Genomic DNA, 13,556 nt, shown 5'->3' with positions numbered 1-13,556 from the left:
CCACCGCAGTGCCGAGGACCTCACCTGCTAGTCCAGGGGAGCCAGCAGTGCCAGGCTCCCCCTTGGGCCCTGGGGATCCTGCCGCGCCCGGAGAGCCGGGAGGACCCTTCACTCCAGGTTGTCCTGCAAGCGACAAGGGCAAGGTTGGGTGTGGTCGCCAGAGAGCCTCGTTGCCACCCCTCAACACACCTCTCTTCTCAGCAGTGACACATGTATGTCCTACCACCTTGTATGTTCCCTGGGCAGCTTTAATCAGCTCCCTTTAGAGGCTGCGGACAGGCCTACTCTGCAGGAGAAAAGTTAGAGCCTGAGGAATTTGTTCATCCGGCCATCACTCTGCAGGGTCTGGGGTTAGGGACCCGCCAATCAAGCCGGTTCCTTTCAGGCAGAGCTGAGTTTTAAGTGACTCCGGGTGCTCTGGGTTAACACAACAATGAGATAAAGATAGTGCAGTCATGTCCTGGACTTGGCTTTGCCCAGGGACAGTGGCAGCTCGAATGATACCTGGATTCCCAGAGTTCTTACCTTGATCTCCTTTTATTCCAGGAAATCCAGCTGCACCTGAAAGGAAGAGGGACTTTTAGGGATTTTGTGCCCTTATAGCTCAGTCCACCAGGCAGAAAAGGAATAGCTGTAGTCTGATGGACAGCCTCTTACCTGGGGTGCCTGGCTTCCCTGAGTCACCTTTAGTCCCCTGGGCTCCGGGGGGACCCATAACCCCTGTGTCTCCTTTCATGCCCATGTCCCCCTTGCTTCCTGAAAAATCAAGGAGTCGTGGTCAGGCACAGGAGGAGGGCAAACCCAGCCAGCAGATCTCACGGACACTTGTCCCACCCAAATTACAAACGCAAACTCTTTGAGCTCCTGCTACCTGGTGTCAGAAGTGGAAGATACAATAGCTGCCCTCTAGAAGCACACCACCTTGCCCCTTGCCTCACAAGACATGAACTTGTGAAAAACGGCCAAGGTCAACTGGCCTGAGTGATGGGTGGGCCAGGGAAGCCAGGCTCTCAGGACCCTGGGCAGCACGCTGGTCCCCTTGGGAGGGACCACAGTCCAGGCTTAACCAGTGCTCATTTTCGTGTCTGCATTTTGGATAATTACTTTTCAAGCCTCCCAAACCGAAATCTGAATATTCCAGAAAGTTGATCCCAAATGCTGAGAATAGAGATTCAAAGGTACGGGTGGGGAGAAGAACATTGCGGCAGCTGGAATTCCTGCCAGGGCTTCAGTCACAGCCTCTCTTGGTTCCCGAGGTTTCAAATTTTCCACTTGTCATCTGCATTCAAGGCTCGTCCCAGCCTGTCCTCTCCTCGGTCGTCCACTGCTCCCTCCTCCTTTCTGCCACTGCTGGGTGCATATCAATCGAGGGAGGCTTCTGGCAGAGCAGGGCCTGGCAACCCCTTCCCAGTCCACGAGTTTGGTTTTGGAGCCAGCTGTACGCCCCTCCTAACCATGCCAGGCTGGGTCTGCTCAGCAGTAACCCAGCAGTGACCTGCTGTTCCGGGAGCCAGTCGAAGCCCTACCCAGAGCAGCTCGCTCTGCCCTGGGACCGCTCAGCACTGTGCAATTCGGTTAAAAGGCTCCATTTCCTTACTTTCTTGATAGGGAGGGGGAGGACTCAAAGGGATACCAGCCTTCTCTCCAGTGAATCAGGAAAGGAAACAGAAAGTCCTGAAGCAGAGGGAAAGAACCATGGGTCATGCAAAGCTTTCTGGATCAAAGCTGGGGGTGATCTTAGGGGTAAGGCTTAGGAAGTAGATTCTTTCTTGTTTAGATACTTGAAGGATGATTATTCCTTCATGGGAAACAAAAGAACCAGAGAGAACTTGGTTACAGCTGAGATCTCTTATAGCCTCAGGGGCAAGTCCCAAGGAAGGCAGTTCTTGGGCATTGAGGGTGTCCTCTTTGGCAGAAGGCACAAATGGGATTTGTTAGAAGGAACTAGGAATTACTTCCCTGGAGGAATTGGTTGGTGCCCGATTGCTCTGGCCAGCCCAAACCATCACATGATAGAAATGGCTTGGCTGTACAAGGATTTTGGAGCGTGGTCTGGGCCGGGGTCTGTGTGTGGCTGTGTGTGGCTGGGCCCGCTATGTCTCCATCAAAGGGGACAGCCCTGACTCTCCCGGTGTTCCTGGTGAAACGACCAGAGCCTGGCACCCACCCACGGAGGAACCCCGCTGTGCCCGATGTGTGAACCTTCCCATCACAGCTAAAGGTGAAGTGAGGCAAAAAAAGTGAGCGTCCCCTGGATCTCCACTAGGGGCATTACCCATCCACTGTGACAAAGAGCACCAAGCCTCAGTACCACCAAAGCAGGGCCCTCTTGGTTCGCGCGTCCCCTCTGCGGAATGGAGATAGGGGACCAGTGGGTGAAAGAGATCTTGTGATCTTGGGAGACGAAATTTGGGAAGAGGAGGGTTAAAAACTACTGCGGTTCCCCTCGCAGGCCTGGCCACAGCGTTTCCAGTCCCGAGTCCGCCTCCGAGTGCGGGCTTCGTGCCCTGCTGCGGAGTCGCCGCAGGCCTGTGGCCGTGGGCGATGTGGGACGAGAAACACGAGGGCGTAGGCTCTACGGGCAAAGCGCCGGCTTGTCACACCCCATCCTGGGGTGGGAGGGGAGGGCCAGCTTGAGAAAGCCGGGGGCCTCCTTCCCTGCTGCAGAGAGCACTGCAGAGGGCCGCCTTTGGAAGCATCCTCAGTGGTCAACGGTCTCGGTCTAACCAACTGCTTGGTGCAAAGGTTTGGCTCAGTCCTGAGCAGAAGAATTCTGCGGCGCCGCACCTGTCCCTGCCCCTGCCCCGCCTCCGTGGCTGCCCCCGCTGAGAACCGCGCATGCGTGCCCGGTTCATACCTGGGGTTCATACCTAAGTTCTAATGCCTTCCTACTTCCTTACTTCAGCACAATTGGCTCTCCTGAAATCCTTGATCATCGCTCCTCATTCTATTGATGGGCACCCAGAGGGAGTCTGTTTTCTCTTCCACAAGTGCCTTTCTAATGTTTGAGCATGGCTGACACATCCCAGTAAGGGCCCCCTTCCTGAAGACAAGCACCCCAGTCTCTTACAATGTAAATATCCTATTTGCAGGTATAGTGCCACACATCTAATGGCTTATACTCCTGTTGTAACTAATCCTTATTAGAAGTTGCTCTTATTATCCCCCTTTTACGGGTGAGTAAATTGAGGGTCAGAGAGGTTGAGTCATTTACCCCAGGTGACCCAGCTAGTGAGCTGTATTAGGACCCCCATGTGTCTGATCTTAGAACTGAAGTCCTTCCCTTTTCTACCTTAAAGGATCACAAAGGCTAACAGCTATCATTCATTTAGTGTTGAACCATATGGCAGATGGTTTGAAAACATGATCTCTAGCCCCCCTAACTGTCCTACAAGATATGCATAATTTAATTATGATGACTTTAATGGCCATTCTTTTCTGAAATGAAGAAACTAAATCTCAGCTGGTTAAAAATGTGCCTAGCAAGGCATGTGAACAGGTGCAGAGCATGGTTGCGGTCCCAGCCCATTAACTGGGGCGCCAGTGTGCCGCAGCTGGTGGAGCATCCAACTTTTGGTTTCTGCTCAGGTCAGAATCTCAAGGTCGTGGGATCAAGCTCCGCCTCCCGCTCTGTGTGCGCAGTATGGAGTCTGTTTGGGATTTTCTCTCTCTCCCTTTCCCTCTGCCCCTACCCCCGCCATGCTTGCTCGCTCTCTAAAATAAATAAATCTTCAAAAAAAAAAAATAATGATAACAAGCTCACTAGCTGCACAGCTCTCATTCTCCCTATGATGCGATACCCCAGAACCCCCCCCCAAAGAGGCCTCAAGAGGCCAAGGGGCAAGGGACATGGAGGTGCTCGATCATGGCCAGAGCCCCTGGGGCCGTGCTTCTCAAAGAGCGCCTGCTAGGCTGTCAGGGTCAAAATCACAAGACTCTTGGACTTGGAACAAGTGCCCTAAAAAGTTCTGAGGTAGCACCTCCTTCTGGAGTCAATCCCTTTCCCCTCCTTGCCAGCCAGTCTCCCCTCCTCCCTTGTGCCCTCCTCAAGTCCCACTGCTGTCCCTCGCCTTCCTCTCCTCCGAGCTCCCAGCATGGCCTGTGTCCCCACTCATCCTTCGTTATGCCTGGCATGAGACTGTGTCTCCTTGCTCCCCACCCCCCTGCTCTCAGCTTTCACATTCCTGGCCTCTGCTCACCTGGACAGAAGGGACCTCATGTGTGCTCCCATGAGACTGGTAGGCCGAGCCCAGCTTTGTCTGCTTTGTTCTCAGTGGGACAGAACAGACTACACTTCTGCAGGATCGGGGCCCAGCCCTGAGCCACCCCCCACCCCCAACACACACAAGCACCAACACTCCCACTGGACCCTTACCTGGAAGACCCAGGTCTCCTTTGTCTCCCTTGGCTCCAGGTTCCCCTTTCGGGCCAACGAGACCCCCATCGCCTTTGCTGCCCTTCTCTCCCTGCTCTCCTGGGGTGGGCAGAGAATGGCCAATGAGGTGGACTCCCACCATCCTCCTGGGAGGGACTCCTAGGCAACGGGGCAGGGGGCGTTCCAGGAGAAGAGGAAGTCTGGGGGAGGTGAGGTCATCTCTTGGGTGTGTCGATGAGGCACAATAAGACTCCAGAGCAGAGGACTGGGGGAGGGCAATGCCCCTCTGAGGCAGCGGGGGTAGGGGATGGCCGTTGGGGGATAGCTGTGGGGAGAAGGTTGGGGGGTGCTGGCTCAGCCTCTCGACCAAGGCGTTGCTGCACCCAAGCAGAGGAAGCACACATTACCAGGGGCTCCTTGTTTCCCTGGAGCACCGTTGGGTCCTTGGAGGCCTGCGAAGAAGGAAAGAACTAGTCACAGGGCTCTTGGCTCCTCAGTCAGCTGATGTTCTAGAACGCCTCAGAAGAACAAGATAGATGCCCAGCTCGAGGTGAAGGGCCTCTCTGTCTCATCCGCTCCCCTCAACTTTGCCACACACACACCAGTGACACAATTTCACTCTTCAGAACAAGAAGAAAAAGAGAGAGAGAGAGAGAGAGAGAGAGGAAATAAGAGGCCGAGTTTCTTAGGCATAGAGGTATGAATGAGCCGACGCTCCTGCTTCCCAACCCTCGGCTCGTGCACACACCCACCCCTACCCACCTGCCTCTCCCTTGATTCCAGGCGGGCCTTGGAGTCCTGGAGGACCTGGAAAGGAAAAGGGATTCAGAACAAAGCTTGGACAAAGAGGAGGAAAAGGATTATAGGGCCTGTAGCCAGAGGCCAGCATCCATGGCTTGCCTTGGCCCGTTGGCCCCTTGGCCTCAGTCAGCGGTCTTGGCAGAAGTGGGATGTGATGCCAAGCCTGCCCGGGGCCCCTTTTGACCTGGGAGACTTGAAGCACAGGAGCAGAGACCCAGGAGCCAGCTCACAAGGTGGGGTGACAAAGCCACTTATCACACCACTATTTATCCAACACACTGCCAGTGAGATCCAAGAACAAGCCAAACTGTGCGGAAGAAGGAAAGGAAGAGAAGGCAGAGCTTTTTCCTTCAAGAAGCTCAGGGCCTAACAGGTGAACCGCAGTGGTGCGGGTTCAAGGAGCAGCACCGCCCCTTCAGCTGGGTGACGTGGTTCAAGTTACTTCTTCCTTTTGAGCCTCAGTTTCCTCATCAGTAAAATGGGCTTAATATACTAGCTCTGCAGGGCGGTCCTGGCCGCAGGCTCTGGACTCAGGCCACCTATTTTTACTGTCACTCACATATGGTTCTCTCCCTTTCCAAGGGCTGCTTTGCAGGTTCAAGACTCACAACAACCCAGGAGGGTTCCTTGTCCTGTCTTAATCCGTTCCGGTGGCTATAAGCCTCAGGGCAGGAGGCCTATAAACAACAAAAATGCATTGCTCACAGTTCTAGAGGCTGGAAGTCCAACATTCTGTTGCTAGTGTGGTCAGCTTCTTCTGACTTCTTGCTGTGTCCTCACTTGGTGGAGGGGGTTGGTGAGGGATCATTGGGGTGTCTTTTATAAGGGTACAAATCCTATTCAAGAGGGCCCTGCTCTTAGCACCAAATCACCTCTCAAAGGCCCCACCTCCTAATACAGTCAGCTCAGGGGTCAGGTTTTCAACACAGGCATTTGGAGGAGATACACTCAGACCATAGTGGGTATCCACATCCCCACAGAGGAGAACAATTTTCTGATAGGCATGGCTTTGCCTGAGAGAGAGAGAGAGATTTGGAGAGAGGCTGGCTGGTTCCAGGTCTCTCAGGGGCAAAGCCTTTTACCCATGTCAGGACACCACGATGACAAAGCCCTTGACATGCTTTCTATTTCGGAGTAGGACCTCAGTCCAATTTGTGGAGTCCATAAGGCTGTATCCATCCTGTGTGCATGAGGGATGGAAGCAGCATGGAGGGCTAGAGTTCCTCTCAGACAAGCCCTAGGAAAGGGCAGTTGAAAATCAGTTCAGGGTTTGACAGCAGGCCCCACTGACAGGGAGGAGACTTCTACTCCCTCCAGGGTCTGATTCTGCTCCTCAGCCTCGCCTGAGTTAGCTTGAGCAAGTCAACATCCCGGGGGCCCTGGGGCCTGTTTCCTCATCTGTGAAATGTGGGTAATAGCAGCAGCCACATGGGGTTAGTGTGCGGGGTCCACAAAACATAGGTGAATGTGCCTTGCATGTAGCTAGGACCACTGCCTTCACCCCACCTCCTGACCCCACCTCCTGACCCAGCTCCCAGCCTGTCTCCCACCTCTGCTCCTCTCATTCTTGCACTTCAGCACTAGGTCTTATTTCTTTTCTTTTCTTTGCTCACCAAATCCTCCTTTCTACCTCATACCCCAGGGCCTTTGCATGTGTGAGTCTCTGCCTAGCATCTGTATTTCCCGGCACCTTCCACTCACACTCAGGTCAAGGCTGAAAGTTCTCTCTGGGAACCTTCTGTGGCCCCTGAGGGGGTTAAGTCCCCTCATACTCTCCTTACCTAGGGGGCTGCCCCAGTCTCTCAGAGCAAAAGCCAGGGCTGGAACCGAATAATGCTTCCCTGAGGGCAGGGATTCTGTCTTTTTCTGTCTGCATTCCCAGTGCCTGTGGAGGTGTCAGCCTTGAGTGGCTGTTTGTAAATGTCTGTTGAGAAGTCTGGAACACAGCGGGGAGGGGCAGAGAGGTGTGGGTGGGTTCCACATCACCGTTTCCCAAACTTGACTTAGGTGCAGGATCCCCTGCCCCTACCAGCACTGTTTTGGAAGCCTGGGCCAGAGGGCAGTTTCAAGGCAGGCTGCTTTGGGGCCAAACCCATCACCTCTGGGCCCTGCACCCAGCCATCCTCTGGGACCCACCTATTGGTCTCCAGAGGCTGGTGCAGGAAAACGTGCCTTTCCGGGAGCCTGACCAGGCAAGGCAGGCCTTGGGGGAAGGGAGAGAGATGGTGGGCCTCCCCTGGGTGGCCCAGGGTGGTGGGGGAAGCTGGGAAGGGGTTGGGGTTGTGCCTGAACCCCAGCTGCTGGAATCAGTTTCCTGCCTCTGTTTTCTGGGCTTCAGAAGAGAGAGACAGACAGAGACAGAGACAAAGAGGTAGTCAGAGACTACCGTGACTGGAGAGACAGAGAGACGAAACTGGAGATTACAAACACACACACACACACACACACACACACCCGCACACATACAGGTCTTCTTCAACTTACAGTGGGGCTACATCTCAATAAACAGAAGAGAAATTGAAAATATTTTAAGTGAAAAATGCATTTAGTACACCTAATCAACCACACATCACAGCTCAGCTTCGCCTCCCTTAAAGATGCTCAGAACACCGACATCAGCCCACAGCTGTGCAAAATCATCTAATGCAAAGCCTGTTTTATAATATGGAGTTGCCTCTGTCCTGTAACTTATTGACTCCTGTACTGACAGTGAGAGCAGTGTGGCTGTCTGGGGACAGAGTGGTTGTCAGCGGATCAGTTGTTTGCTCTTGGGAGTGCCTGGCTGAAGGGGAGCTGTCCCGCTCGGGATCATAAGAGAGCATGCCCCACCCCCCACCATGTCCCTAGCCTGGGAGAAGATCTATATTCAAAATTTGAGGATGCCTGGGTGGCTCAGTGGGTTAAGCGTCTGCCTTCGGCTCAGGTCATGATCCCAGGGTCCTGGGATCAAGTTCCACACTGGCCTCCCTGCTCAGTGGAGCCTGCTTCTCCCTCTCCCTCTGCCTGCTGCTCTCCCTGCTTGTGCTCTCTCTCTCTGACCAATAAATAAATAAAATCCTTAAAAAAAAAAAACAACTAAAAACAAATTCAAAATTTGAAGTACACTATCTGCTGAATGCGATCACTTTCTCACCATTGTGAAGTCAAAAAGTCATAACTGGAGCTGCTCTGCATCAGGGGCCATGTGTACATTCACACAGAGAAAGAGCCAGAGAGACAGAGACAGAGGGACCAAAGGGAGGCTGCTCCCTGCCTGGAGGTGAGCTGAGCTCTATGTCTGGTCCTGGAACACTGGGCCTGGGGCAGGGGCTAGAGCAGACTTTCAACGTTAGCTAGGTGGGTGATGGATACTAAAAGAGGGCACTTGCTGTGATGAGCCCTGGGTGTTGTAGGTAAGTGATGAATCACTGACTTCCACTCCTGAAGCCAATATTGCTCTATATGGTAACTGAAATTAGCAAGCACAAACAACAGACAAAACACTGGGTTGAGAAGAGGTGTCAGCCTCTCCTTGGAGGGAAGGAGCCAACATCCATCCGGCTGGAGTTCCCCAAGCATTAGCTCCTTTAACCTTCCCCACAAAATAAAGCAAATAACAACACAGAACAACAAGGACATGATTGAATACTCACTCTGAGCTGGGCACTGGACTACACATTTTTACATTCATCATTTTATCCTCACTTCAATCGCAGGAGGTCCTATCATTATCTCCATCTTACAGCGGGGGACACAGAGCTCAAAAGTGTTAAGTGACTTGCTCAAGGCACCTGGTTCCAGAGAGAGCCAAGGTCTGTCCCCAGGAGAGCCAGTGATGCAAAGGGACCCTCATGTCATCGTGCAAGGCTGCCTCGAAAACTCTCCCTCGCCAGTGGCATGTCTGGTCCATCCATGAATAATTATGAAGCCAAAGAGTTCTATCCCAAGAACGCCGTGCAGAGTTCTTTTCAAGGTGACATTCCAACCACTCCGCTGATAGAACGCGGTAGGGGTGAGTGTGTGTACATGTATGTGCATGCACGTAGCCAAAGCTGTGTGCGTTCAGGTAGAAAGAAAAAGCAGTGAAGGCTCAGGTGTTTTCCTCAGAGAGCACCTGTTCTCATCGGACATTTTTTTGCACATCTGTTCATGTGCATCTTATAGCCACCCTGGGAAGTGAGCAAAATTATCTCCATTAGTTTTTACACAGCTGAGTCGCTGAGGCTCCAGAAAAGTGACATCACTGGTCCAAAGTCACACAACCAGGAAGCAGCTGGGCTAGGATTAGAACTCAGTTCCCAGAGGCTGCCCCTCCCGTTATGTGCTCTAGGAGGCATGAGCCGTGCACCCCGGAAAGGATCACAGACAGATGGGGGGACAAGCTCAGTGTTGGGTAAGAGGTATCTGGAAATAGTGCTTACTGGAGACTGAGGGGGAGCCCTGCGCCTGCAGCTGGAGTGCTGGGGGAGAGGGAACCTGAGGGCCACGCCCTTGAGCTGGCCTTGGAAGGCAGCTTAGATTTGGTGGGGTGGGGAGGATGGGGAAGCCATTTCCCACTTCAGGCGAGGAAAGGGTAAAGGCCCAGAAGCCAGGAGTCCCAGCATGGTCAGGAAACAGAGAGCCGACCCAATGGAGGACCAGTGAGTTTATGGGGAGCTTTGGGGGCCTGTGGAAGGTAAGCTGGGGTAGGGGTCCAGAAAGGCATAAGCCCAGGAGCCCCTGGGGGAAGGCCTTGGTGAGCGGGTGGAGTCAGAGGGGAAATGAACATACCTGGAGCGCCTCGTTCCCCTTTGACCCGGAACAGCTCTGCAAGGGGAGGAGAGAGGGCTGTAGTCTGGGCTGGGAGGGCATGGACCCAGGGCACCCAGCTCTAAGTTGGGGGACTCTGCCCTCCAGCTGAGCAGCAAGGGTTTCAAGTGGTTGGGGGATTTGGCCAACAGGAGCCAAACACCTGCGTATTTTCCAGAACTGAGCTTTGGAAAAAGCCAGATGTTTCGTTGCAGCTAGTGGTCTGCTCCAGGGAGCCGTAGATCCCCGGGAGCTGCGTAAGTGGGGAAAGAAGGTTGAGACTTCCAGATTTATCCTATATCGTCAGAAGACTTGGGAGCCCAACCCCTTCAAGAAGAGCCTCAGGTTAAAAGTGGGGCCCCTCGGGCTGATCACAACCAGCTCCGCCATATCTCAAGGGAGGGGGTGAAGGTCCCTGCATCTGAGTATCTAAACATCTGAGCCTGGGCGCTGCCCATCGGTCACAGCTGTCTCCTGTCCCTGCATCCTGGCTTGGCCTTCATCTGTGCTCACTGGGAAAACCATAGCCTCTGGGGAATTCCCCCACGGGGACCCTGTGCCCATTGAGTACATGTTCCCGTGGGCACAGAACAGCAGTCATGGGATCACCCTTTAAACACTAGCTCACTCCAGACATCGGGGCCGGAGCACCTCGCAATAGTGAGGTCACACGTAGGAGCTACTTTGGCCCAAATCAGTTCTCCCTGTTCTGGCACAGCCAGTCTTGGGTCCCGAGAAAACCGAGGGGGGGGATCCCCAGTATCTCCACCTTGGGTTCCATTTTCTCCTGCCAAGGGCCCTATCTTCCAAGCTGCCACACTTCCCCAGCAAGCCCGCCACCCTGTCCTTCTGAGGTCCCTATGTGGCCCGGACTTGTTGCCTGCTGTTAATCTCTCTCTAGACATGGGGCCAGTATTAGTCGATTGCATAGGAGTGATCCTGGGACTTGCCCCAGGCTCTGTGTTTTACCATCCTCCCAAACATTCTAGATCCATCTCATGGCTACTCCATATGGCTTTCATTCCTTTCCTTGTGCCCCAGGATTCTGGAATGCTCTCCTTGCCGGGGAAGGGGATTTGGACCCAAGGATCCACTTGCCATGAACCCGCAGCCCCTCCTTTCCATCCCCTGAGGAGTCCTGGTGCAGAGGGGAAGGGGCCGAACCTGGGCTCCGAGTGAAGTTGTCCACCTTCCGTAGCAGGTGTTCTTGCCTGGTGCGGACCTGGGTGATCTGGGCCTGTAGGGCCTGCAACCCCAGCGTACCCCCAGGGAGGTACGGGAGGGGCATTGACTGGAACATTGACTGGTCCTCGGCGGCCAGCGTCCCATTGAAGTGAGTCTCCAGCACCCGGAGCCGCTCCTGCAGATTCAAAACTGGACACCCCGTCCCCACCCCAGAGCCTTCTTTTAGGGAGACCTCATTAAAGCTCCAGGCATCTGAGCACATCCCTGACGTTCTTGTGTTATATATGCATGACTTCTGAGGGTCCTGGATACCGAATGTGCATTTCATGTTCTGTAAGGACCTAGTGTGAGCACAGAGTCTTTCTATATCCTGCATGTGGGCACTACACACTGAGGCATGACATTACCTGTTCATAGAATATTCTTTTTTTTTTTTTTTTTTTTTTTGTTCATAGAATATTCTTGAATGGCCTAGGGATGTACCCACAGCATCATGATCAATCTTCAACCTTCCTGCAGGCTCTGGGCATGAACGTATGACAACCAACATGCTGGTCTGATGTGATCACACATGGCCTGAATATATGTGTGACGGATGTTTACAGCAGCTGGGCACACAATGTTTTTGGGTGACCTCAGTGTCTGCAGATGGGAATGTTTCGTGACCTTAACATTTGGACCAGGCTGCATTTTGCAAGTAAAATCATGTTAATATGAACATTTTGATCAATAACATCGCTTTCTGCGAGACACAGGGAAGTCTTGATGAAAGACACATGCAGCGGACCCATGTGAAATTAAAGTATTGTTCACTTCTCTGACATGCACAAGCTCGCATGGGCTCTCTCTCTCTCTCTTTCAATCTGTCTCCATGTCTCTCTCTCTGTCATACACATACTCTGCTGTCCACTTGCCCCCACCAACCCCCAACCATGTGACTACCTGGCTACCCATGGAATACGAACCACCTCTCAGCAGGTGGGCAGCAGTGGCCCCAGGGCTCTCCACTCAACCTGAGCCCTGTATCACCCCAGGAGGCACCAGACAGGACCAGACCTCTTTACCTTTCACCACCAACAGCCCAGTACCCGCGGTGAGCAGAATGAGGTAGATGGCCACCATGACCATGAAGTAGTTCACCCCCCTTCTCTTCCTGGGGTTTGAATCTGAAACACAACACCAGCAGAAGGAGGCTGCTATAGGAGGCAGAGACTGGGAGGTCCCAACCTGTGTGGGAGTCCCCTCTCTGTGCGAGCAGATGGCTCCCCGGGAGGTCGAGGATAAAGACACAAAGTCCCACTACCCTGAAATCTTCCCCCTGGTCCTCTCTTCCTCCCACAAACTGAGAAGAGCCACGGTTGGTCCCTCACCAGTGGGGCTGGGCAAACACCCGCACCCCTACCATTACGTGGCAAGTACAGTCCTGAAACCAGGTGCACTCTCGATGCCCCAGCACAGCGCCTGACGACAGAGGGCTCTCAAGAGATGTTTATCAAGTGAATGAATGAATGAATGGACTTAAGTTTCACGACTTTGGGAGGAGAACGATTGTCTCTAGTTTATCAACTCCAAGCGAGGTTTGGAGAAGTTGAAATTAGGTGATGAGACCCTGATCTAAAACTCAGATGCGGGCTTTTGTTTTCTTTTTTCCTTAGATCATTAATTATACATTAATAATAATACTAATTAATTGATCGTTTCCTTTTTTCCTTATATCATTAATTCTACAAATGAAACATACTTATATAATTTATCAGACAACACAGCATTACAAGGGTTAATAATCTTTTAATCGGGGGCTTTGGAGGACCTCAATTCCCTGGCATCCTAACCTGCTGACATAAGTTTTGCTGGCTTTCTGGGGTGTGGCCTTGCTCTCAGCCTGCTTGCTCATGGAAACTGACAAACCCATACGTACACTGCTGGACAGACTTTTTTTTTCTTTTGCTTTTACACAAATGGTATCATATGACATATAATACGGCACATTTTTTTCTGCAATGCATGATTTCCCATGGACATTCCTCTGGTTTGTTTGTTGTTTTGTTTTGTAGAGAAAGATTTAACTCTTCTTTTAATAGCTGCCTAATAGTCCTTCAAGACAAGGGCCACAATTCATGCAGGCATTTCCCCATGGGCAAGCTGTTTCCGGTGTGGGGCATTGCAAAAGAGACCACTACATAGGGGCGCCTGGATGGCTCAGTGGGTTAAAGCCTCTGCCTTCGGCTCAGGTCATGATCTCAGGGTCGAATCCCACATCAGGCTCTCTGCTCAGCAGGGAGCCTGCTTCCCCCTCTCTCTTTGCCTGCCTCTCTGCCTACTTGTGATCTCTCTCTCTCTGTGTCAAATAAATAAATAAAATCTTAAAAAAAAAAAAAAAGAGGCCACCATGTTTCCAACACCAACCCTCTCCAACACCAGCTGTCTT

At 52.7% G+C, this 13,556-nt stretch overlaps 1 protein-coding gene and 1 long non-coding RNA gene across 2 annotated transcripts in view; one reads left to right on the top strand and one right to left on the bottom strand.

Annotated features, from left to right (window-relative positions):
* MARCO (macrophage receptor with collagenous structure) overlaps positions 1 to 13,556 on the bottom strand; it is a 37,574-nt gene that overhangs the window by 11,681 nt on the left and 12,337 nt on the right. Inside the window, exons 2-10 of the mRNA XM_032353853.1 lie at positions 12,193 to 12,294; positions 11,108 to 11,317; positions 9,926 to 9,961; positions 5,138 to 5,182; positions 4,783 to 4,827; positions 4,376 to 4,474; positions 658 to 756; positions 526 to 561; positions 25 to 123 (exon numbers count right to left, since the gene is read on the bottom strand). Of these exons, the coding sequence (XP_032209744.1) occupies positions 25 to 123; positions 526 to 561; positions 658 to 756; positions 4,376 to 4,474; positions 4,783 to 4,827; positions 5,138 to 5,182; positions 9,926 to 9,961; positions 11,108 to 11,317; positions 12,193 to 12,294 (771 nt within the window). The remainder of the gene's footprint in view (positions 1 to 24; positions 124 to 525; positions 562 to 657; positions 757 to 4,375; positions 4,475 to 4,782; positions 4,828 to 5,137; positions 5,183 to 9,925; positions 9,962 to 11,107; positions 11,318 to 12,192; positions 12,295 to 13,556) is intronic.
* Positions 8,401 to 11,110, top strand: LOC116596757. Its single transcript, XR_004288303.1, has 3 exons — positions 8,401 to 8,568; positions 10,159 to 10,288; positions 10,985 to 11,110. It is a non-coding gene; the product is annotated as an uncharacterized LOC116596757 (long non-coding RNA).

Source organism: Mustela erminea, chromosome 8 (genome assembly GCF_009829155.1).
Source record: "Mustela erminea isolate mMusErm1 chromosome 8, mMusErm1.Pri, whole genome shotgun sequence".
Taxonomy (NCBI): Eukaryota; Metazoa; Chordata; class Mammalia; order Carnivora; family Mustelidae; genus Mustela; species Mustela erminea.
The sequence above is the reverse complement of the archived record's forward strand: the minus strand, read 5'-3'. Positions and strand labels throughout refer to the sequence as shown.